At 47.5% G+C, this 26,664-nt stretch overlaps 1 protein-coding gene across 1 annotated transcript in view; it reads left to right on the top strand.

Annotated features, from left to right (window-relative positions):
* Window positions 1–10,909: 10,909 nt before the first annotated feature.
* The window catches only part of ARK2C (arkadia (RNF111) C-terminal like ring finger ubiquitin ligase 2C), a 108,669-nt gene continuing 92,914 nt past the window's right edge, over window positions 10,910–26,664 (top strand). Inside the window, exon 1 of the mRNA XM_006263339.3 lies at window positions 10,910–11,513. Within this exon, the coding sequence (XP_006263401.3) occupies window positions 11,237–11,513 (277 nt within the window). The 5' untranslated portion in view covers window positions 10,910–11,236. The remainder of the gene's footprint in view (window positions 11,514–26,664) is intronic.

Below are 26,664 nucleotides of genomic sequence, written 5' to 3'. Positions count from 1 at the left end.
ACCTTCTGTCACTAGCCTCAGAGTAGCTGTTCTTAAACAATAAAACTTAAAAAAATTACTTGAATGTGAAATTGTGGAGAAAAAAAATCATCTGCGCAGACTGGGTTGCGTTAAGCATAGTCTCAGCAGGAGATGATGGATTCTTATCCTGTTACCTGGACTAGTTTTAATCCCAATGTCTCTCAAAGAGTTTACTGCCTTGTTTGTCCCTATTGACCTATTCAACCCACTTTCACCTCTCTCAGCAGTGTTCCCTCCCCTTGTCTTTTGTTGTAAAATTCCTTGTTTCTGCAAGTCCATTCATGGCATCCAACAATGTAGGCTGTTGCCTATGAGAACTCAAGCCTCTCCAACCCCACTTTAGTCTGTAATCTGCCACCTTGCCCTGCCTGCTCTTAGACCAGTAGGACAGTGGAAGACACTGCCAGGGAAGTTGTAGGATCTTCTTCAATAGTGCTTGCAAGAAAAGTCTGGATTGGCAACTGTCTGGGTTAGTTTAGGAACAGCATAGCCTGCATTTGTATTGGATGTTGGACTAGATGACCCTTGAGGGTCCCTTTCAACTCTCTGATTTTGTACGGAAGTCAAAACCCAACTTATTTTATCCTTCATTCATATGGGAACCCAGAATGCTTTACAGAACTACACAGCACAAGGTACAATATTATTATAGCACACATGTTGCAACACCAGGCTACCAGTATAGTAGAGATTATCCACATTGCACAGGTGGGAAAAATACAGATTCAGTGGGACAGCCTTTTCTGACCTAAGTGTGAAGCGGTGTTTCCTCCAATACAGTAGAGTTCCTGAAGCCAGAAGACCGACTCCTGGCCAGTATAGACCTTCCCCGTTAGTCAGGATTCCCGTCTTGGGGGAGTTGTTGATATTTTGACATCTGGTTCTGTCAAAATATTATAATTCTTCCTGTAATGGGAACTCCAGGAGTGTTCCAGTCATCGGAAAAGGTGAAACACTTTGTTTTGACTTGATATATATTTACAAGACTGGTCACAGGGTCTTATGACCCATTAGCCTTTATGACTTGACTGACTTATACATCCTGTTTGTGCATCATGGTCACTGTAGTAGTCACTGAGTTCAATAAACACAGGGATAAAAGGAATGAGTAGAACTCAATAACAAATGTTAACTGTGGAGCAGTAGGCAACCTCTGCCGACCCTTTGTCTCTCTCTAACTAGCTACCTACCTAGCTGCTGCCTAACTCAGGGGCCATCTCATCTGACCCCAGCACTGTTTCCTGCCCATGGCAGGGGGTCAGACTTGATAACCTACTGAGGTCCCCTCCGACCCTAACATCTATGAATCTCCCAATTCTCAACTTCCTCAGTCTCCTGTTAGGGGACATCTCTAAATGATGACTTCTCTCACCATAGTCACAGGACTCTCATGAGATACTGAAGCTGTTCAGCTCCTCAAAGACATAGTGTGATCAGAGAATCCTCTCCTGGGGAACGGAAGCATGAGACACCCGCCTACAAGGCCCGGGAGGCCTACAGGTAACAAAAAAATCTTATCACTTAAGGAGCTTACAACCTTAGCTAGGATGCAAAAATACAGAGGACACCAGCAAAGCTTAATGGGCAAAAAACCAAGGATCAGTAAAACAGTGATATTTGTATGAGCAACTCCAGTGGCCCAGGCATTCTCTAGGGTTTGGCAGATAGATCTGGAGGAGGCTAAGGTATTTCCTGCACACGTTTTGATGGCAAGATCCTCTTCTTCTATAAAGGAGACAATGCAGAAAGGAGCATAAGGCTGTTAGAGCTCCTGAAGCAATGGGTGAGCAGGGCTGGCATTGCTGGCAGAGCAGAGACAGGCCAGCAGTTTAGAGTCAAGAGGGGAGATGGGGCCACTCTGCAAAGGGGCTTTGAGGTAAAGGCCAGTGGTCTGTGTTTGTCGTGGAGAATTTGGGAGCCAACAGAGACGAGAGGAGAGGGGCCATCCATGGGCCATTGTGAAAACTGCCTGTGCCAGCGCTGCCGTCCTTTGAACTCCAGCGCTGCTCCTCCTCCGAGGGAGACTGGCTACTCCTGCTAGCTCTCTGCTTTGGCCTTTGTTTCTTTGCTGCTTATTTATGAGCACCTGTCAATACGCCACACTCCTGCTGCAAATTAGAAATCTCGTCACCACCTCAAAGCATGTCTGTTCAAGCCAACCTGTGACAAAGCTACCATGGGGTGGGACAGGCTTGAGCAAGATGAGACATAAGGATCTCTGGGGTATGACCAGCTGAAGCTAAGGCTCAGCACACTGGAGTAAAACCACTTTGATTTATTTTGGAGCCTGGTCAAGATGCTACTTTCAAATGATGCAGCCGCAACATCACATGCCTGGACTTTTCTGCTTGGTTCTTCCTCTCCCCTGTCGGCAGCTGCCTGGCCTGGAGCAAGCAGTATCCCATCGAGTGGCTCCCTCTTCCCAGCCAGGCCATTTCAGAGGGGAGAGGCTTTCTTAGCTCTCTTCCCCCAGACACCTTTTAGTGCAGATCCCCATCCCCAAAACGGCCTCCACTCCACCTTTTCAGGCATATCTGAGCTTGCCCTCCTCGGGGAGTCTGCCTGGGTTGGACAGCTGTCCTCCTCCTCCTCTTCCACATCGGCCTCAGCAGATTTTGTGAGGATGCGGAAGCGCAGACAATGGCAACTCCTGTTCAGAGCCATCCCCCAGTCCTCCAGGTCCTTGGGCAGAAACAGCAGCAAAACTACAGGCTGGTGAATGAGGCCAAGCATACCAATAGGGAGTCAGGAACTATGGGTTCACTAGGGCCGTGTTTCTCAACCTGTGGGTAGCAACCCAAAAGCAGATCACAAGAATATATGAACGGGTTGCGAACAAATGTTAAAAATGGATCAACAAACTTTAAAAGTGGATTCTCCATTAAAGGAGAAAAACGTGGGAAACCGTGGCTTTTCCCTTGCAGGCTGGCAAAGGCCCAGCCTGCCCCTCCACCCCTCCACACCCCACACCAGGAGGCTGGAGCCTGGGGGCAGCAGGTTGGGAGTGGGCAGCACTGGGTCGGGACTGGCCATCCATGTTCACAAATGGGTCCTAGTCCAAAAAAGGGTGAGAACCACTGAGCTAGGGAACAGAGGGGAGGACGGTGTGGCAAGGGGAAATTGGAAAGGGTTCAGAGGAGGGGGCTCCAGATATCAGAACCTGCTCCTAGAGCAACAGGGGGAAGTCGGGGACGGGTTACCTTGCACTAGTGACACAGTTGGGGCTGTACTCTTGTGTAAGAGTGGCTTTTCTCATCAGGGCTAAACCCTGTGCCAAGCAAAGGTGGAAAAGAGACTTTTATTCTAGAATAGGTGTGTTCACAGGGGGTTTTACCAGGATTAATACATCATCTTAAATTCACACTTTAGTTTATATCTAATAATAATTTTGAGCACAATCTGAATCCTATGCAAGTTCGGCCATAATGAGAAATAATATTTGCAAGAGCAAAGAGCACTGCAGGCTTCTTGCATCAGGATACCTGGGTTATATTCTTGGCTCTGCCTTCAGCAAGTCACTGCACTTCTCTGTGCCTCAGTTCCCTTGCTGTAAAATGGGGATAATGCTGTTGACTTCCTTTTAGACAGGCCATATAAGAGATAGGTAGTGTTATGATTGTGGCACTCAGGCAAAAGAGGTTTTTTATGGTATCTTTTACTGGACCAACTGGATACCACGTCCAATCAGTTGGAACAAACTTCTCTCCCAACTATATAGCTGGTCCCGTAAAAGATGTCCTAAAAATCCCTATGCCTCTTGTATGTTCCCTGGACTGTCATGGCAATAATGTCACTTCAATGACACTTCAACCCTACTCCTGGGGGGAGAAATCACTTGCCACACATCCACACGCTGTGCAATCTTATCCTGGGTAAATTGCCCCCATCTCTGATGGATTCAAAGGGTCTGCTCTCTTTTATGTTTATCTGGCAGGATCTGGGAATGAAGTGTCACCTTTTAAGGATGAAAAATGTGGAGGGGCAGGGAGGTGGGAGCTGGGTGGAGGAAGCAGGGGGCGTGCGAAGGACCTGGCTCTCTCATGCAGGGTAAAGCAGTTACGAGGGCAGAGGCGAGGTGGCTGTGTTTGTGTGTCTGTGAAGTGCCCTGCTATGGAGGGGTGGAGAGATAAGGCTCGGGTAGGCTGTACACAAGCGACAGAGGGCACTGGCAGCGTGGTTACAGCCCCTCATGGCAGCTCTGGAGGTATGAGCTTGGGCCTTGTTCCAGACTCGTGCTGAAGACAACAACCCCCAGCTGAGCCATCTATGAGCAGGTACCCGGGCATCCAGACTCATAAAGCAACCAGGCTGATGCCAGCCACATCACTCCCTTTGTGTGCCACGGGCTACAGAAAAACTGATGTGCCTTACCCTTGCCAGCCTGATGTGCCAGCTCGGCTCGGGCGGTACTTCTGAAAGAGCTGAGTACTCTGCGAGAGAGGAAGCAAAGGGGCTGAGAGGTTTCAGAAGCAAAGGTGCAGAGCTGCTTCCCAAGGGCAGAGCCCTACCCCTGGCAGTCAGCAGATGATGGAGCGTCCAGGCTCAGATCTGAAGCTAGCTCTGTGCAGCGCACATCCATGTGAGACGTGCAAGCGCTTTGCTCATCTTAACTACTCCATTTTCCTGCCTTATGTTATCAATGGCACACAGCTCTCTCTTCTGTAGTCTGGGAGGCCCCCTTGGCAGCTGATCTGGTGCAGTGCTACCAGGGAGGAAGTGCTGGATATAGGAGACCCACAGGGGCAGTTTTCACTCCCTTGGCAGCAGCAAGCCTGGCTCAATAGAGTAGCCAAGAACAGAGGGCAGGATTGAGACAGGCCATGAGGAAGACACGGTGTCTGCCAGATAAATTATGCTCCAGCGTATTCCCTCACTGAGGGCATGTGTTACAGGATCTGGAAGCTACTTGAGTCTTGAGGAAACATGGCAAGAGGGACTTCTCATTCTCCTTGTTATCCATTTCCACCTGCCAGTGGCCAAGAGAGCCTGGGGAGGCCAGAAGAGGTGGGGAAAGGTGGGGTTAAAATTGGCTCCAATTCATAGTTTCATAGTTTCATAGTAGTTAGGGGTCAGAAGGGACCTGAAGAGATCATCTAGTCTGACCCCCTGCCACTGGTTGGAGCACACGCCGGGATCACACAACCCCAGACAGGTGTTCATCCAACCTCTTTTTTAATTTACCCAAGGTGGGAGCGAGGACCACTTCCCTAGGAAGTTGGTTCCAGATCCTAGCCACCGTAACAGTGAAATATTGCCTCCTGATCTCTAACCTGAACCTATTCTCCAGAAGCTTCTAGCCATTGTTCCTCGTCACCCCAGGTGGTGCTGGGGAGAAAAGGGCTCTACCTATTTGCTGATGATCTCCCCTGATGAGCTTGTAGGCAGCCACCAGGTCCCCCCTCAGCCTCCTCTTGCTGAGGCTGAACAGGTTCAGGTCCCTCAGTCTCTCCTCCTAGGGCCTGTCCTGCTGCCCTCTCACCAAGTGGGTAGCCCTCCTCTGAACCCTCTCCAGGCTGGACACATCCTTCTTAAAGTGCGGTGCCGAGAACTGGACACAGTACTCCAACTGCAGCCTGACCAATGTCACATAGAAGGGGAGTATCGCCTCTCTGGACCGGTTTGAGATGCACCTTTGGATGCATGACAAGGTCTGGCTGGCCTGCTGGCTGCGGTCTAGCATTGGCGGCTCATGTTCATCTTGGAGTCGATAATGACTCCAAGATCCCTTTCTGCATCTGTGCTTTCAAGAGGGGAGCTCCCCAGCCTGTATGTGTGCCGTGGATTCCTTCTCCCAAGGTGCAGCACCCTGTGTTTGATTATGTTGAACCCCATCCTATTCTCATCCGCCCACCTCTGTAGTCTGTCTAAGTCTAATTGCAGCCTCTCTCTCCCTTCAAGCGTGCCTACCTCTCCCCACATCTTGGTGTCATCAGCAAACTTGGACAACGTGTTTTTCACCCCCTTGTCCAAGTCGCTGATGAAGATGTTGACCAGTGTAGGCCCCTTAGAGCCCCTTAGAGCTTCTCTTTTTCCCCTTAGCTTCTCTTTCTAGCAACCTCCTGTTTCCTAGGGTGAACATGTTTTGGGAGGAAGGACACAAGGAAGATGTCTTACCAAACGGCCAAACTATGCCTAGGTTACAAGTGTGAAAGTCCTCGAGGAGACAGAACAAACCCCAGAACAGTTCTGTCTGCAGGCTTATTCATACTACTGCTACTACTATTATTATGACTGTTTTTGTCATTATTACTATTGTTTTTATTATTGTTACTTTTTTTTTTTTACAAGTCACAAATAGCTCAGTTTTGGGTTGTTTTTTTTTAAATACGTTTTTTGCAAGCTACCGCAAAATGGGAAAGGAATGGCCTCGTTGTAATCACACCTGCTGCTTTGAAAGGGCAGAAATCACCTGGGGTATCTCATTACATGTATGGATTCCTGGGTGTCTGAAGCTGTTTGTCAACTAAAAATGTCAGGAACGGTATCTGGGGGGGAGCTTGCTTTCATTTGGGATCGTCGGGGCCATTCAAGACGGCTGCTCCACCACTTAATGGGTCCTCCAAGCAAAGAGGCGTCAACACAATAGAGCACAGTTGTCTATTGTAGGGAGATTCATGATTAAAAAAAACAAACCAGCAATCCTCAAAGCTTGAGCCTGAAGTTAACAACAGAACGTGCATTGTCTTCCAGGCGGGAGGAGCATAACTGTCATTGTCTACGATCGCCAGTTTTAAAGCAATTGGCAGCGGGAGCAGCGGCACAGACTGCAGGTGTTTTGTTCCCATTAGTACTCTTGAATGGAGAGGAACACTGGACTTGTGTTACTGGAAAGCTTGATCTAGGTATGTAGATAGGAAAACGAACAATTATTTCTCTTTCCAAGGAAACTATCCGTTGGAAGCAATAAAATGATTGCAAAGGAAACAAACATGAGCTGAGTCACAACAGCCTGCACTTAGGAAATGTTAAAGGTCTTTCCTAAACCAACAACATGACAGGCCGGCAATTCAGAACCAAGGCTCAAAATCCTCACTGACACCTTGGCCTTAGGCTGTTGCTGTATGTGTTTCCCCTTGTACAAGGGGGTGATACCAGGACAGACTCGCTGCCTGGATTTTCCACCTTCATGCCGAATGCCTTTACTATGGTGGGCTTTAAACCAAAGCTGAAACCCCCAAGTCCCTGAAATGCATTTTAAAAATAAGCTTAATGGAATTAAATAATATGTTTGCATGTCTGGACTGGATGCCAGGGAGAAGGTAGGATGAACCATTTAAATTTACCCTCCCATTTTTTCAAAGATCGTTTGATTCACCTGATGGATGAAAAATAGAGCCTATGAATATAAAAGCATTCAGACTGATGTGGCATGGCATGTGTGGGGGAACAAAACGGGCTCTCAAGTAGTGTCCTTTGAATTCAATGCACTTCAGTGACCTCAGCACGGAAACAATAGCTGCCCAAGTTGAACACCATACAGTAGCATTCAGTATGAACCCAACCCAGGGCTTTGCCTTAGCAAGGGGTCTCTAAACCAGGGCCAACATTTTTACACTTGGCAACTAGGGCAAAATCCAGATGGTTCCCTTAGACGATGCCACTTTGCCAGTGCAGTGCCTAAAAACGAGGCCTCTGGCCCCAGCAGGGTGACTCAGGTAGACATTGCTAGGTACCGAGGCTCCGTGGAGAGAGTAAGGTGCCTCTGGAGGGTAATTTAGGCCACCTAGGCACTGCTGGGGGAGGTGCCTAGAGCTAGAGACTACAATACACTAAGCCCTAAACCTGATGCACATTCCTGTTGTGCTCCAGACCTATCGAATGCAATGGGTTTAATACATTTCTAGGGGTATCTCATGGGGTCCTAAAGAAATTACTAGGGGAAATGAGAGAATTGAATAAACACATTCCTATAATTTTTTTAACTGTCCTGGAGAATTACCTTCAAACTCTCCAGCATTATTTCAGAAGGGCAGGGCGCTTACTGTAAATGTGCTGGCAAGGCGCTAATGTGCGTGCCTAGGTTATGTTGTGCAGGATGCGTATGTGTGTCTGCACGTTGATGTGTGTGCACAGGGGTTATACGTCTCTTGGTGCAGGGTTGTGCATACATGCCTGTATATATGTCCTGGTATGTGTATGGGGGGCTCGTTGTATATATGGTTCTATGGCTGCATGGCCTTTAAAGCCAGGATTTTAAAGCTGCATCTGTATGCCTGTAAGTCTAGTCTGGGCCTTCATGGTATAAGGCATGTTTATGAGTGCATGTGTGTGCATACATGTATCTCTGTGGTTATGGTGTGTGATTGCTTCAATCTGTCACTGGTCTCTGTCCACCTCGCTCTCTCTGTATTTCTCCATGCATGGCAGAGATCTATACAATCAGGAGGGGTGTGGAGCAAGTGAACAGGGCAGGGTTATTCAACAAGCCCAAGAATACTACAACTAGGGGGCACCCGTCCAAATTAGCAGGAGACAGGTTTAAAACTAACAGGAGAAAGTGCTGTTTTTTTACACAGCATGTAGTTAAGGCGTGGAACTCATTGCCACAGGAGGTAGGTGGCAGAGCCAGGGTCTGAAAGGGACTAGACAAATGCATGGATGATGGACTTATTAATAGCTATTAAACAGAATAGTCAGAGATCTCTCTCAACTAATGCTAGAGGATACCAGGGAGGGTAATGAACTGAGGAGCATGCACTAGATATACCCAGTTCAATGCTCTCCCTCTGCAACAGTGGTACTCAGTCTTTTGGCCCTTCCAGCCAGTTGAGTGGCACTGGGCTGGTCTGTGAACTGGGTCTTGTGAAAGGTCAGCATGCAGGATTGGATCTCACGTGCCCAGATTAGGCCTCAATCTGCCAGGATTGGGCTCTGTTGCCCCCAGGATTGGGCCCTGCACGGCCAGACCCCACCGCCCAGATTGGCCTTTGTGTAGCAGGATTGGGCCCTGCACACCCAGATCAGGCCCTATGCTGCCCTGGGCCTCTGCTCCTGGATTGGGCCTTATGCAGTGCAGCGCCACGCTATCCACCCTCGGGGCTCTTCACAGAATCAGAAATTTGGCAGCTGGGGAGCAGCAATAAACACTGCCACCGCTTTCTGCTTCCCAGTTTTTGGACCCAGGGGGAGCTCTGTGGGCTAGATGACATGGCTCTGTGGGCCAGATCCGGCCCATGGGCTGGGGGTTGAGCACCTCTACTCTACAGCACCCACTTCTGCCACTGTTGGAGACAGGCTATGGGGCTAGACAGATCGTTGTTCTGCCCTGGCACGGCACTCCTGTTCTGTGTGTCCGTGGCTAGCCTGCGGGTGGGTGTCTGTGTCCTGCTGTCTCTCAATGTACATCTCTACTGGCCTGTGTGTTTGTGGGGGTGTGAATGTACGTCCCTGGCTGGGGACTGCCCATTTGCATTGCTGTATCTCTGCGTGTGTGTGTCTCTATGGCTACGAGGTATGCACAAGTCCCTGTATGTGTTTGTATCTGTGCATGTGCCTGTGTCTGTGTTGTGTTTGTGTTGTGAGTGTCGCATCTTGCTCTGTCTCCATCTGAGTCTGTTTACCTGTGTCTCTGTGCATGTCAGAGCGTGCATACACATATCTCTGTGGCTTGGGTCTATCGTGTGAATTTGTGTGCACCTCTGTGATAACCAAGTATGCATGAATCCCTGTGTATCTGCATGTGTGTCTGGCAGCACAGCCCTGCACAGCTCTGTGCTTGTGTGCACCTGTATACTTCTGTGGCTCATTTGTGGAGGGGGGAGATGTATGTATGCCTATGTGTGTGTGCATGTGTATACATGTGAACATCTGTGCTCGTGTGCATGTGCATCTGAGTGTGTGTATGTGTGTGCATGTAAGCATCTTTGTGTGTATGAGCATGTGTGTGTGTACACGTGAGCATCATTATGTGTATGAGCATGCAAGTGTGTGTATGTATGTGCAAGTGAGCATCATTGTGCATATGTGCATCTGTGTGTGCATGTGAGCATCATTGTGTGTGAGCATGTAAGTATATGTGTGCATGTGAGCATCATTGTGTGTATATATGTATGTGTGTCTACATGTAAGCATCATTATGTGTACGTGCATGTGAGTGTGTGTGCATGTATCACTGTGTGCATATGTGCATGCCAGTGTGGGTATGTGTGTGCATGTGAACATTATTGTATGTGCATGTGTGTGTTTGTATGTGTGAACATCATTGCGTACGTGCATGTGAGCATCATGTGTATGTGCACGTGAGCATCATTGTGTGCATATGTGCATGTGAGTGTATGTGTGTGCATGTGAGCATCACGGTGTGTATGTGTGTGTATGTGCATGTAAGCATCACTGTGTGTGTTTGTACATGTAAGTGTGTATGTGTGTGCATGTGAACATTAATGTAGGTGCATGTGTGTATGTTTGTATGTCTGAACATGGTTGTGTGTGTATATGCATGTGAGTGTGTGCATGTGAGCATCATTGTATGTGCGTGTGCACGTGAGCATCATTGTGTGTGTTTGTGCATGTGTGTATATGTGTGTGCAAGTGAACATTACTGTATGTGCGAACATCAATGCGTATGTGCACGTGAGCATCATTGTGTGCATATGTGCATGTGAGTGTATGTGCATGTGAGCATCACTGTGTGTGTTTGTACATGTGTGTATGTGTGTGCACCTGTGAACATTATTGCATGTGCATGTGTGTATGTTCGTATGTCTGAACATGGTCGTGTACGTGCATGTGAATGTGTACATGTGAGCATGATTGTGTGCGTTTGTGCATGTATGTGTGTGTGCATGTGAGCATTACTGTATGTGCATGTATGTTTGTACGCGTGAACACCGCTGTGTATGTATGTGCATGCGAGCATCACCGTGTGCACGTGCCACGTGCTCGCCTATCTACATGCGTGTGCATCTACACGTCCCCATGTGCCTGCAGCACCTGCGTGTGCACGCGTGCCAGCATCCCCGCGTGTGCAAGCCCCGGCTCGCAGCCCCTGGCCCCATCTCCTCCCCGAGGCTGCTCGGGGGGCAGGGGCCGGCCCCGCGTGCGGCTCCTCCCTTGCCACAGAGACCCAGGCTGGAGATCATTAAAAGAAAGAAAAAAAAACCCCAGAAAGAAAGAAAGAAAGAAAGACTCAGCCAAGCCTACCCCAAGGCCTCCCTCCCATTGGCTGCCCTTCCCTTTGTGTGCCAGGCAGCTGCAGCCCCAGCTCCACATTTGAATGTATATAGGGGATTGGAAGGGACCATTTCCATGGGCCATCTGTCTCGCAGCCAGCAGCAGCCGCCGCTCCAGCCGGAGCCGCCCCACGCGCACCTCCAGCGTCGAGCCGCCGCGCAACAAAGGCGCCGCAGCCGCAGCCGCAGGAGCCGGAGCCGGAGCCGCAGCCGGAGCAGGAGCAGGAGCCGGAGCAGGAGCAGGCGCCGCAGCGGGCAGGATGGTACTTGTGCACGTCGGCTATCTTGTTCTTCCAGTGTTTGGCTCTGTACGAAACAGAGGTATCGCTTTATCCTTCGGGGCTCTTTATTCTGGTGTTGCAATGCACAGTGATTGATGCTGGGGATGGGGAGGAGGATGCGGGGTGTTTTTGGGGGTTTTTTTTTTTTTTGAATGCTGAATTGTCGCGTCTACTTTTTCCTTGAGGAGGAGGAGGAGGGTGGAAAAGACAGACAGACAGAAACCAAGCGGTGGATTATGTGAGATCCTTCCTTTAACCGCCCGGATAACCAAAATCATCTTCTTCCTTCTCCTCCCCCCAACCCCAACTCCTTGCTTTTTCACCTGACCAATCTAGATCTGGGGTACAAAAAGAAAAAGAAAAAAAAAGGCAAAAAAATTAATAAAAAAATAAAAAGCAGAGCTGTGTCCTGGTCAAGGTGCTGGAAGGATTTTTGATTTGGTGCCTCTGGACGGTAGGGAGAGAGATACAGAGATATCGATACATCTCTATACATTTGGCATCTGCTCTGTTTAACCATCGATTTGTGCTTTTAATATTTATTCCCCAGCGGAGATCCCTCCGTGGCTTATCTCTGCCCTCCCCCCACTCCCTTGCGGACTGAGAGCATGTTCAGCCTTCTTAAGCTTTTTTTGTCCCTTGCTGTTTCTTCTGTAATGGACTAAAATAGCGGTGGGATTAGCAGACTGTTTTTAGGGTGGCTTTTTTTCCTCCCCCCCTCCATCTCTTGTTGGACAATTTCCCCCTCCCCGTAATTTTTCCTCCTCTGTTGGGATTCAAACTGTTGGTAATGCTGACTCCAGAGAGCGCATCCATTCACCGCCGCGCCGTGCTCCATGGTGCACTTATGGCTCAGAGACATGAGAAAAAAAAGAAAGCATCAGCTTGATTCTTTTTTACAGAGATTTAATATGGGATGTGTATGGCCATTGCATTTTTTTTCCACCTTCCCTCGGTCCCACCCACCACCCTACATTCTGCTACGAACAATGGACTTGAACCTTTTTATTTTTTGGTTGTTTTTTTTTCCCCTTTCATTCCTTCCATTTTCTTCCTCTCCCCAAATCAGGATGCATTTAGATTCATTATTAATTTGAAATCAGCTGCAATCTCCTTGCATTTCTTTTCCATGGAAATGTTTCCCCAGCCCATCCCCCCTCCCTCCCTCCCTCCCCCCCCACCGGCCTATTGTTGGTCAGATCCCTAGAGTCTAACAATATCAAATGTTTTAATATATACATGCATGTATGTGCATATATATATATATGCATATATATATATATATAATTCCCTCTAACAGATGATAGACTGCTATAATTCCCATTCAGATCTTGCTCCCGGGGGGACCCAGTAAATCTGAATTAAAATCTAAAACAATTCGAATCCAGATTCTGCTCTGAATTACAGGACTGCAAATGTGGAGTAGTTCCAGTGACTGAAAAGGCATGGATGGTTTGGGATGCACTGATTTACACGTAGGGTAACTCAGATCAGAATCTGTCCCTTCTTCCCTGCTCTTGCCCCGCCAAGTTAAAATAGCTTGCCCTTTCCTGTCTGTGTCCATACAACATAGGTGGAACATTGTGGCATTTCTGAGTGCAGTCTCTATTGTGATGTTGAGATGATGACATTTTGCATTTATCAAATCTTTTTTTTTTTTCTTCATTGTGTAGCACAGTGAATGGTCAACTTGCTGCTGTGTGCTGTAGCCCTCTGCCTCTGCATTTAGCTGTATTGTGACACCCCTCTCTTAACCATTTCCTGCATCCATCTGAGGAAGGCATTGATATTTAAGCTGCAGTATCCCCTCTCTATGGGCTGCCTGTCAATTTAAAAAAAAAGAAAAAAAAAAGAAAGGCTTAGATTGATGAGATTTCGCTGTCACGCTAATTTTTCCCCTCCTGCTCTGTAATTATCCTTTATTACTTGAGAATGTCTAGGATTTTTTTATTATATGCTAGGCATACATTAAAAATCATTAAGAATGATGGGAAGCCTGGAAGTATAATTATCCTGATTAAATCATTATGATCATTAATACCACTGATCTTTAAATACCATTACAGGATGCAATTTAATGTTTTCAAATTCGGATACCTTAAAATGAGTTCTAGTGGGTTATTATATTTTTTTTTCGCTCCTGCCCCTTGAAAAATTGACATGCTGTTTTTGACTGCCCCTTTCATTTTACTTGCTGGTGAACACCCCCGCCCCCACCAGAGAAACGGTATAGGGGCTGGGGATATCTGACCCATTAAAGTGAATCAATAAAGTGTAAGTCCTTATGACAGAGGATACTAATGCTTAAACCTGAAGTCTAAACCACAATCTTCTTGTAAAACTATTAGGCAGACTGTAAGCTTAAATCTGTTCTTTTTAGTTTCACTGTAGTAGTATAGAAAACAGGCCATTTCAGAATAGCTGTAGATAATAACAGCCATTTTTGTATCTTCATCTTGTTTAGCTAAGTACATTGCACTGTAAATTCCTGTTAAGTGGATTCATTTTGCTTTAGTTGGTGGATGCAGTATCTTGTGGTTTTTCTCCAGTTATTTAGGCAAACGTGGGTTTTGCCATGTAGCAAGCAGTCATGACTAAACAAATTGCAGTCAATCCTAGGCAAAACAAAACAACCCCCCCCCCATTAAATTCAATGCAATTTGTCTTCATTCTGGGTCGGGGGGGGTTAGGGGGGAAGGCTTTAAAATAGTTGGAGGATCAGATCCGTGGTCAAATGGAAGCACGAAGGAAAATGAATGTCTGCCTATTCCTCTACCCTGATTGTTAAGAAGGGTTACTCAAAGGCTTTGTAATACAAAAGGGGTACTGCATCTTTGTACATTATGTGTCACACGCACTCCTGGCCAAAATTACACCACTTTCAACAGCTGGTCTCCATCTGTTTCTTTGAAAGCTGAAACATCCAGTATGTAGAGTTGCCTGCTACACAGACTATCTAAACACTTTATTTAGTGTGTGTCAATTGGACGCAAACATTTGATCAATTAACACACCTCCAAAGAAGTGAATCAAATGCCAATTTTAATTAAAGTATTTTTTTAAAAGAGAGAGAGAGAGAGAGAGAAAGACTACTGGCAAAATGGTTTTCCATTAAACAGGGATAACATTTTCTGCTGTGCTAAATTACTTCCTGTTCTTATTTTGTGGGTAATTTTCTGTATCAAATATCCTTTGGTTGTGTATCTTCACCTTTTTCTTGTACTAAAACTAAAGCATGGTCTGTATTTTTTTACATTACCTAGTTTCTGATGTAAATCTCTCTGTAGAGACATACCCTGCTGAAATGTAATGTGCTGTAGCCTATACATCTGCTCATTGTACGCTGCTTTTGTTCTGTTTGCCCCTCCATGGCATGGTGGGCCTTGCCTTTTTGTATTGTGTGCATGATGACATTGTTACACACAATTCCACTAATACTAATATACGACTCTCAATAAAGAAACTAGTTTTCCTATATTAACCTAGTGTGCTTTTTCTATTGCTGTTTTCCCATTTATTGTCGTATCCTGCTGTTTAGATTTTTTCCTTGCTTTCCCCATTGTAAGATTGGAGTGAATGAATTTTTCAGCACCACAGATATGGGGGCGTTTAATATTTTCTGTCCCATATCGATATCCAGCATTAGTCTGTGTATATACATTTTATAGATACACATCCTGTATTATCACTGTGACCATGTTATAATTCTGTTTTCCAACAGAATGGCAAAAAAAGTGTATAAATACACACACATCAATAAGGGGGAAATGTTTATATATATATTTATATATATAAGGAGCCTGCTATTATTGCTTTCTAATTACAGTGTTACATATTGGTTACAATATCATTCCGGTAACGAGCGGTACCATACCCAGATGAAGGAGGGGGAAAGGCATTTTAACTGGCTAGTTTTAGCAAGGAGTAAGTAACCTTGAAAAATCATTTTCCTCCTTTTTTATAAATCTGGCCTTTGGATACGACTGCTCTGCCCACCATCTGGCAGGAGAGAAATCCTAGTGCCTAGATACTATGATGACGGGCACACTATAAATACCTTAGACAGCTGGAGAGCTAGGGGAGAAAGTGTTGGAGATGCTAGTGTAACTATACTTCCTGCTTGCAGCATAGCACAGAAACTTGAAAGCCACGCTCTTTGGAATATCAGATTTGATTGAAGATGTAACTATTTGTCTAGAAACCACAGTAATGATTCATGCACAGGGCAGCACATAGGAAAGCTGAATTAGCTCCCTGCTTTCGTTAGTAGGGATTTTTCCTGCAGGCGCTATGAAATCCTAACACAGGTCACCCATCTTTCTTATCTCACTAGAGCCCCTAAAGAGAACTATTTCCCAGGAAGGAGCTACTACATAATACATCCAAAATTGGTTACAGGGTGGTACTTTGGTGTTACAAGTGCCAACTATAAATAAAGTCAGCACTTCCAAAAAAATAAACCAACCCCAAAAAAGATGAAAGGATCTCTTGCACTAATTGCATTTGAAAAGGAAGCGGTGAAAGCAGGATGGGTATTTTATTTGCTATGAGCGGAGCAAGAGTTTAGCAGTTACACCTATCCTAATTTCTGAGAGAGACAAGTAATCTTACAGTTGTCCTGTAGAAAGAGACACATTAGAAACCACCAAGCGATTAAAAGACCCCTCCACACTTAAATGGTCATCATTTGAGGAGACTCATCATTTTGCAAGGCAATGCCTTTTCACTTTTTTTCCCCAGCTGTATCCTGAGTTTTTTCCTCCTCCATATTCCTTTTCCATGTATCTTAGTAATTGTTTGGCCATCATGTCCCTCCTGTATGACCACCAACAGTATATATTTCTTTGCTCCCCCTTCTGGATGTACTGTATGCCGTGGCCCTTTGTTCTCTGCTCGATCCTATTCCAGATTGGAAAGCTTAGCCGTGTGCTGTGACACATGTACACGTACACGTATGTAACTAGGGGAGGCTGTGCTTTTCTAGCTTGCATGAAGGGAGACCCGCATGCCTGTTGGAGCTGATCATTTGATGATGTGATTTTTCTTTTCACATGATACAATTCAATTTTGTTTCTGGCATGGAATTAAAACCAACCAACCAAACAAAAGAAAACACAAAACCTCACGCAAACCAAACCAACACTCCCTCCAAATCATACGTTTCCAGCCCTGGCTGATCTGAAAGACGCAAGCAGCAGCCCTTTTGTTACGGGCAGTGGTTTCATCACAGCATGCATAACAAGCCACAAGATCCTCTGCTGCAAATTACTGCTAATATAGATCAAAACTGTTTGGTCAATATATTTTGAAGATGGTTTAGTAATCTAATAATACCAAAAGCTGCTGGGTTAATGGGGACTCAAGCTAAGCAATTTATCATCTGCCATCATATTTTGACCTGTCTGGTTAGAAGCACATTCTTATAAGAGAAAACACCCCCCCTCCCCTCCACCTTATTAGCAAGTAACCAAAGGTTTTTTTGTAGTTCATAATTCATCAAATGCATCCACAATTGAATAACAAATTCCTTTGCCACTGCAATCTCGGAAACCACCTGTACAAAGAAAATCATCTTTTTTTTTCAGTGTCACAGACTTGGAAAATTTGAGACAAGTGCCATTGGGTGTGCAAACACACCCTGCTTGCTGCAGAGGGTAGGTTACTTTTGGGCATCAGGATGCACTAATGGGTTAGTTTGAATAACTTCTTATACCGGGGGAACGATAAGTCTGAACATGGACATAACTGGACCAGATTCCCATTCATGCTAAATCCCTTTATACTGCTCTGGTCATGTAGAAGGGTCTTAAATACATTTATATTCACTTTAAAGCCTCTTTGTGCTATCAGAGAATTTCAAATGTGGATGAGGTCAATATAACTGCTTCTACTGAACCTCAAACTGGGGTCATGGGATTACCACAAACTGTATTGGTTTCCGGTTTCAGAAATACACATCCCGGGCCAACTTCTGCTGTCATTTTCTCTGGTTTAACTTCAGCAAAGTATAATGAGCTTACTCTGGATTTACACCTCCAAGAGCAGAATTGGGCCCACTGACACGTGCTTTTTAGCTACTAATGAATTACTTTGCAAATCAAAAAGGAAAAAGCAGCTGTGAAGAATAAGCTGAATTGTGAGATGCGTGCAGTCAAATCCAGTCCAAGACCTGATCTAGCAACTGTAAGTCAAGTGGTTAAAGTTCAATCCTGCCAGGTGCAGAGGAAGTCCTGGAGAGGGCTGAGTGCTCTGTGCTCTTCTGGGCTTGAAGGAGCCTCCTGTCATCTGAAAAAGGACATTGTGACTCAGTTTCCTGAAAGGGGATTTAGGTACTTAATTTGAGGCACCTCAGGAAATGTCAACGGCACGCTAGGAAACATGGCTCCTTGACGTGTTAGCTCTTTCCAGGTTAAGAAAGCCCAGTGCCTCCTCCCCATCCTTCTCATTTAGCTGCATAATCTGCTTACACTCATACAAATCTCTCCATCCTCACACAGCCCCATCCGCCTGGATGGGCCGTTAGCCTGGTTCGCTGCAGCCTTCAGCCGGCCGCATGGCCAATCGGGTCTGAGCCTTGCTCTCTCCGTCACCCTCGAGAAGTGGCTAGAGTAATCCTGAGATTATTATTTTTTTCGCCCATACAGCAGTTTTCTGAGCGCATAAGAACCTCATTAGCAGGTAGGGTAAAATGTAAGTCAGAAAGGCCAAGATGTCACATGAAAGCCTCACGTTCGTGCCAAAGAGAGCAAGCGTAACATTAAGGACCAGCTCACCTCTCGTTCATTTTGGTGCGTTGGGGATGGAAAGAAGAGGAAAGCCTTCTCTTTAGCTTAACAGTGTGCTAGGGTGAGGCAAGAAGACCACCTTTTACAAATGCCCTCATCTCTCCCTAGCTCTCACCCAGCAAGGGCTCTGGAGTTGGGGTGCTTTGACGTCAGGCTGGGTGGGGAGCCAGAGGAGAGAGGATCTCCAAGGCACCGTCCTTCTTGAGATCCCACGGGAACATATTTCCCAAGGCAATATAGGGCGTCTTGATTGAGCAGAGAGGCTCCAGGCATTGGCATGGCCATGTGTGGTTCCCCATGGTAGGGTGGCCATCATAGAGGACAGCCCGGTTGTCTTCTGTCCTCTATTGATACAAAACCCGACGCCTTTATGTCCCTTATTTTTCTCTTCAAGAGAAATGAGCTGTCTTCAAGAGAAAAATAGAGGACCTAAAGGCATCTGGTTTCGTATCACTCGGGGACAGAGGACAACCGGCCTCTCCTCTATGATGGCCACCCTACTCCATGGGCTGAGGGCTATCCTTTCTAAAAACACAGGTTGCTATGATTCCCCGAGGCCAGGAGTATGTTGAGTTCCTCACCCCATCTACACTTGCCACGGGATTTCTTTGGGACGACGTGCATTCAGCCGTGGACAGGCCTCGCTCCTTGTGTGTGCTGATTCTGGACACGGCCCGTGTACGTGCAGTGCGCTGTGTGCCGTTCAGATGAACAAATCAGCAGTTTAATGGTGTCATCCCCAGAAAAGCTAAGTGTCTAGTGTTGTTCCTCTGGGGCCTGGAGCGTGAAAGGAGGTGAGAGGCCCGCACCTGTGAAGTACTCATATATCAGAGTCGGAGGGAGCCCGGGTTGCTCAGCACCTCTGAATCCCAGACCATAAATCCTTCCCCTTCCTGTGAACTAAGCATTTCCCAGCCCTTGTGCAGTCCCAGTGCTGGTTTCAGTCACTCGGGTGCAAGCAGCCCCTCTCAGTCTCAACGCTGTGGGATCCACCCTGTCCTCGGCGATGCGTGTCCTTGGGGTACTTGCGTGAGGGCTGAGTTTGGCTCATGTGAGCTCACTGTGAGAGCCTGACCCAGTACGAGGGGGGAAAATAGTCCCTTGAGAAAAGAGAGGAAGGAAATAAGCCAGAGTCTGGATCTGGAGACTGAGATGAGTCAGCGGCCCTGTACACTGCGCTAAGGATCACCTGTCTTCCTCCAAAAGATCAACTCCTTCTGATATTGCACTAAATGAGCTGTCACAAGGAGAGCGCTGACCTCCTGGGCTGTCGCGCAAGTCTGCACATGCTTTCCTAAAAAAAACCCTAAGAAAAGCCAGCTACCCTGACACGGATGCCAAGGGCAAGCTCCTGTTTCACCTCTGAGCTGCCTATATGTGACCCTAGTCCATGCTGCTTGAGTGTCTGAGTCTCCTTTAGTAACGGGCCTTCCTCGTTGCCTGAAGACTAATTCCCCATGAGTGAGGATGCTGACTAGGAGGACCCACACACCTTTTGGGAGAGCAGTTTTTCAGAGACTCATTTGGGTGGAATAGGAGGATGCTTAGGCACCTTATTAGCATGTCGGTGCCTCCGAGGTAGGCTAGGATTTGGTCCCAAGTCTGCTCTTGACTGCTGTAACTCCATTGCCTTCATTGGAGTCACTTCTGTAAGGTAAGGGCAGAATCAGGCCCTACTGGCTGATTTCTGTGCTCCATACTCCTTAATCTGGTCCATGGGTCTAATTCTTCCCTGTGTGACATCTGCTGTGTTGTGTTCTGCTGGTGTGAAGGACAGGTGGGGTCAGTTGGCCTTGAGTAGATCCCTATAATAGGACAATGCTTTAGTGGTATAATTGCTGCAGCCTGGGTCAAAAGAAGTCCTCACTGCAACATGCGTGCCTTTGTGTTCTGGGCAGCCAGGGTGATGGGGACCTGGGGTAAGGTTGCTTTAAGTGGGGACAAGGCCTTTACCAAACCAGGCCAGGATTCAAGGAGTGCAAAAGCAACCTACAGTCACCTTCTCTCCCTTCTTTACTGAGCTGCGTTGTTAGAATCACAGAAAACAAAGTTTGGAAGAAGGGACCTGAGGAGGTCACATCTAGTCCAACCCCCTGCTCAAAGCAGGACCAGCCCCAGCTAGATCATCCCAGCCAAGGCTTTGTCTAGCCAGGTCTTCAAAACCGCCACGGATGGAGATTGCACTGCCTCTCTGGGTAACCTGTTCCAGCGCTTTACTACTCTCCTAGTGAGAAAGTTTTTCCTAACATCCAATCTCAACTTCCCTTGCTGCAACTTGAGCCCATTGCTCCTTGTTCTGTTATCTGTCACTGCTGGGAACAGTTTTGCTCCATGCTCTTTGGACTCCCCCTCCCAGTAGTTGAAGGCTGCTATTAAATCCTCTCTCAGTCTCCTCTTCTGCAGACTAAGTACACCCAGTTCCCTCAGCCTCTCTTCATAAGTCATGTCCCCCAACCCCCTAACTATTTTTGTTGCCCTTCACTGGATTGTCTCCAATGTGTCCACATTCTGTCTGTAGTGGGAGGCCCAAAACTGGACATAGGACTCCAGATGTGGCCTCACCAATGCTGAATAGAGAAGAATCACTTCCCTCAATCTGCTAGCAACACTCCTACTAGTGTAGCCCAGTATGCCATTAGCCTTCTTGGCAACAAGGACACATCATTGGCTCATATTCAGCTTAGTGTCCACCATAACTGTTGCTGTAGGCCAAGGGAATTGTGCCCCAGCACTGTTTGGCCCTAAACACTGATCACCAAGGAATGGCATTAGAGACCTTGTAAAAGAGGCTGTTGAATTTAGGTTGAACTTGCTCACACTGCCAGCATACGAGGTGGATGTGACTCCACATTATAACCCAAGGACAGTCATTGGCCCTCATAAAGTTTGCATTCTTCTCAAAAGAATTAGCCTTGCAATTAGCCATTTTTGCTAGCTGGGGCTGTGCGTCAAAGCAGCAGCACGTGTGAACCAAATTCTGATTTCAGGTACCTCCATGTAAATCCAATGACTCAGCTGAAATGAATGGCATTACCCTGTCTTTATGGCACTACCACGGATATCACAGAAGGAATCCCTTTTTGTAGGCAGTCCAGGACTTTATCCATCCAATGCGAGGGTGCTGGTATGTACTCTGGTTTTCTCAGGGCTGACTTGAGCTATGAGAGTTTAACCAGTTAGCCCAGGGCTGCCAAGTGTACAGCCTGCATGCTGGATCCAGACCATGGAGCTGTTCTGTGCGGCCCACTGGGCTACCAGCAGACCACTGGTAGCTGGCGGGCATAGCCAGAGGCATGACCTGCTACAAGAGTCTGGGGCTAGTGGACATGATGATCAGCAGCAGGAGGGCAAGTGAGGATACTTTATCTGCCGCCACCACTGCAGCCTTTCCTTCTCAGCCGCTGGAGCTGTTGCACGGTTCACACTGGAGCTAAAGCTGCCACCACAGCTCATGGCACGCAGTGGCAGCGTCAGCTCCAGCTCCAGCATGGAGCTTGTGGTGGGAGCCGGAGCTGCACTGTGCCCTGTGCCAGAGCCAGAGCTGCTGCTGCCAGTCCACTGCCCTGTGCCCTGGGTCAGTGCCAGAGCTGCCGCTGCATGCCCTGGACTGGAACCACACAGGTTCTCAGCTTGGATTTGGCCAGCAAGCAAGGAGCCCCACAATCCGGATCTGACTTGGGACACAAGGTGAGTTTGACACCTCTGATTTAGCCCCATCGCCTTTCAGTAAAGGTAGAGATCCACTTGCACTAGCAGATTCCACAAGGTGAACTCCAATCATTCATCATACTCCTCCTTTTCTGGCAATGTGTAAAGATGAAGGCAGTTGCTATTTGCCGGGGTGATTTTGCCTTAATGTTAAGAGACAGTTCATTAAGCACCATATTCCAATGCAGCTAGGGCCAGGTACAGACATTATACTTTTACCGATATACATGATTGCAAAGGCATCTATACCTCTAACAGAACAGAAGTTTGGCACACAAAACCAGTCTATACTCATAAGAGAACAGACGTTCGGCACACATAGACTGGTATAAAAATGGTGGAACTCGATCTGAGATTTGCACCCCCTCACCAGGGCGAACGTGTCCTGTTTGCTACTGATCTATATTACACCACTTACAAAAAACCACATCACTTAAATCAATTCTGCCTTGGGCTTTTTGACTATCTGTATCTAGCCTAGAAATGCATTTATCAGGTTACTGATAAAGGACAGAATCCAGAGACCCATGACATACATATATGTGCATGTGTGTATATTTGCACGCATATATGTACACATGTAAATATATATTATGTGTGTGTGCATATCATGTATCCACACCCCCCTAATATTTACAAGTATATATCTTCATTAGTAATGTACCTATATGTATATTATATCTATGAACATTGGTGATGCATAGAGGGTGCACGTGGGTGCACGTACACCCTCTGAGATTGGCCGTGCACCCCCTGGAAGCACCAGCTATGAAACTGGAAGTGTACTTCCGGTTTTGCTGCTGGCTGGGGGACCCCCACCCCGGTCGGTGATCAGCCGCTAGGAGACTTCCCGTCCCCTCCATTGGTGATCTGGTGCCCCCCCAGACTTGAGAGGCACCAGTTGCCCATGTCTATGAAAGGCCAGTGGTTGGTGTGAATAACGATCGCCCTGTCTCTTGGAACTGTCCTGGCACCATCTCTCCTAAGCTGTCAGCGCAAATCTTCTTCCTTAATAATGTGTGTGTGTCAATATTGATAGACGTAGAGAGACAATAGTATCAGGGAAAGGTGCCAGATGGGCAGCCCTGGAGAACGGTGCAGGATGCATACAGCCCAGGTAGCGGCTGCACAGACCCAGCCAGTGGGTGCACTTGCTTTCCTGGAGGATAAGGGAATAATTTACTACCTGTGCTCATTTAATCCTCAATCTTTGTGCTACGCTGGCCTGTGTCAGGATAGATTTTATGCTGTGGATATGAGGGACTGAAATGAGAGCCAGTAACTCATTTGATGTAGACCGCTCAGCATCTATCAGATAGCAAGAACTATCGGTTAGTAATGATCCGGGCTAGGTGCCAACAGGTGACCTCGAGGAGAAGGGCTCTGTATGCTGTTACCAATTCCACCAGACATCTGGCTCCCCGGGGTGCTATAGTTTCTTCTTATTCCAAACAAATCAATTCAGAGTGTTCCCGAAAGGATTATGAAATTCACTCTGCAGTTCATGCTGCTCCGATTTAAAGTATTGCCTTCCCAACTTCTGCTTTCAAGTTTTCTCTAGGGAAATCTTGCTATGGCTGGGGAGAACACAATATTCCACTTTCTGATATTTCTTCTGATGTGTGGCCATGTCATCTTGCTTCCCCTGCTGTACCATACTATTAGGGGATATTGCATTTAACCACTCAGCCCAGAGCAGTAGGTATTTAGTAGCCCACCCTGTTATATGGGGCTTTAGAACTGAATTTACAATATTTGGAAGTGGGAGCTTTCTTATTTCTTGGGGTCTTTTCAAATGGGCACAGGCTATGCAGAGGTGGCAGTGGAAAAACAATTCCTCAGTGACATGGGACATTCTCGCTGGAGAAATGTAAGTCGGCTCTTACCAGGAATATGTGAACTCCTCTCCTTAGACCAATACGGCTACAAGCAAAAACCCAGCTCCCCTCTATGACACTGATAGTGCTGCATGCCTGTTTAGGCAATGCAGGTAATCACAGACTGATCGCTCCAGAAATACTGAAGTCTATAGATTCATTTATCAACACCTCAAAGTGACTTAAATGAAGTAACCTTGGTATATCCTCAGCCTTTTATTTTTGTTGCTGAGGGCGGCTGGATGAGAATAGTTAAGGAAGCCCTCAGCTCCTTCACTGCACTACTCAGGATCCCTTCCTCGAGGGACTTCAGCTAGGCTCGGAGAGGGGAGATACGAACTGTTTCCCTTCCCATTTGGTCCTTTGCCTCGCTGCTGAGGCTGCAAACAAGAGACCAAAGAAGAGTGGTTGTGGGGTGGGGGGTTGTGTGTCGTGCCCAACAACAAGCAGACTCCCCCATTCAGTTCACCGAACAGCTGCCCTCCGTCACAACCGACTGCATTGAAACCAGCCAGCAGCTCAAAGCAAGAAAACCGTGTGCGTGTTTGCCAGATCCCCAGGCCGGTCATTCCTGATTGCTTGATTTTTGTTGATTTGAGCTTCATTAGCCAGCACAGCAGTCATAACTTTCTTTGTGCTCTGCAGCCCTTCTAATTGAATTTGGAAATCATTTCTTGATTTGCTCATGAAAGCAAAACGTCCTCTCTCTTGCCTGAGTCACTCCTGCTTCTGCGCCAGTCTCTGGGCCTCTCTGTAGTGTTCGAGGGCAGACACCGAGCAAGCGCTGGTACACCTTGTTCGGTATGGACGTCACGCAATGACCTATGGTCACCCCTCCTGCCTCCACTGAGCAGGTGTCACCTATGGGGACGTGCCGGAGCCTGCCGTGCTCCATATTAATTCAGACAGCGCTTGCTGGAGCGTTCTGGGAGCTTTAATCCCCACAGGCTTCCAAGGATGAGGGTCACGGCAACACCTGCTCTGCTGCAGGTCACACGCAGTCTCTTGCCAATGGGAAAGGAAAGCGTCCGGGGGCCAAGATTGGACGCCTCTGTCATGAAATCCCTACAATGCACGAGCATCCCGGGGACATTCTGACAGCAGTAAAGACCCCCGGCTGGGGCTCCAGGCATGAACCAGGCTCCCAATACAACAATTGACCCTGCAATAGGGTCTTGTCACACATTACATGTAGGACACGTTAAGTGCACTTAAAATGCCAGCATCTGCGCATTCAAGCAGTAAAACACATGCTAAGTGCTATTGTACTGGAGCCCAGTTAGTGCTTTTTGCAGAGGAGTATCTCCAGATGATATTAAGTAACATGGGTTCAGCTACGGGGCTGCTCCACCGAGACCGCACTGGGTGCAGGTGCAGGCTCGGGGCTGGGACTGACAGCCAGTCGGTCAGACCCGACCCTGGCACAACACCAGAGCCAGCTCCGCGGGGGGGGGACCGACAAGCAGCTGTTTGTCAACCACGCAGCAGAGCCAGGGGCATTACCAGCACTGCATCAGGGGTCTCACAAGCTGTAGGTAGGTGTTTTCTTTCTAGACCCAGCTTCCGGTGCCATGCAATTAGAAGAGAAGGCGGCTAAAAAGAGCCCAACGTTTTTTGTGCCAGGCTCAGGATTTTGAGGGCGCTGACTCCTGAGTTTGAGTAGCTGGGGATGGCTGTACCACAGCAGCTGCTATACAGAGGGGGTCAGGACGTGAAGTCCTCTGATTCTGCCCCTTCAGAGGGGCCAGGCGGTGAGTTTTCTTCTCCTCCCTCTGCTTCTGTCCCTGCCACAGCAGGACAGAGGACAGTTTAGTGTATGAAAGTCCCGCCGCTTGCATTAGACGTGGATTCCCTAGAGCAGGAGGGTTGGCAGGGCCCTCTAGGCTCATCCGGGCCAAGCCATCAGAGCCAGCCTTGCCCTTATTTGCGGTTCATTGCTGCCACATGGGAGACACGTGGGAGACTGACTTCCCATATTCTTGGAGTTCTCTGCATCTTGCACTTCCGTTTTCTTCAGAGCAAAAGGAGCACTTAGTTTAGCCTTTGGGGACAGCAAAAATTGCCTTTGAACCCCAGGTAAAGTCACATGAACCATCTTGGAGGCTTCTCAGCCAACGCCGGAGAGGTCCTTGCTCCAATGTGATGAACACTGCGTGTGTCAATCCACTGAAATCAGTGGGGTTCAGTGGGGCTTTCCGAGGTAGGAGTGACAGTGGGGACACACTAAAACAAGCCCCTTAGTCCAGAATCCTGTAACCCATACTGAATCTTCTCAGTGAAACATTGCTATCTCATATAGCTGTGCTCCCAGCAAGGCTTTTGGGGTGCAGGTCCTTTCAATTTTAGGGCAGCTGCAGCCCTAAAGTGGTTGCTTTGCTGTCGGCTGCTGCTCGCTATGGACGCCTCTGTCTCAGCTGGTAAGTGTTCATGCAGCTCCTATCACGATTGCCCTTTCTTGCTCCTCGGGGCCAGGCGAATGCGGTGGGGAACCTGATTATTGGTTCTTGGAGGACATCGGTCCTTGTGACGCTTCTAAGGAGCAAGCAAGACGCGCGCCAGCCTGAGGGGCCGTTTATTTTGGATGAGAGGAGACAGCAGCAAGGAGGAGCAAGAGTAAGGTTTCCAAGAGAGAGCACAGTGTGCATCGCAGTGAAGTAAGGTTTGTTTGGTGGGAGTCTGGGCTCACCCATATGATTGCCAGCTACACAGCTGGGAGCAGTTAGACAAGTTTCCAAGCACAAAATGCCCTTCCTCAGTTCTGGGAAAGCCTTAGGGTGTAGGCCTGCATCTTTCACAGGCCTGGCATCTTGCACATGCCCTG

Source organism: Alligator mississippiensis, chromosome 3 (genome assembly GCF_030867095.1).
Source record: "Alligator mississippiensis isolate rAllMis1 chromosome 3, rAllMis1, whole genome shotgun sequence".
Classification (NCBI taxonomy): domain Eukaryota; kingdom Metazoa; phylum Chordata; order Crocodylia; family Alligatoridae; genus Alligator; species Alligator mississippiensis.
The sequence above is the reverse complement of the archived record's forward strand: the minus strand, read 5'-3'. Positions and strand labels throughout refer to the sequence as shown.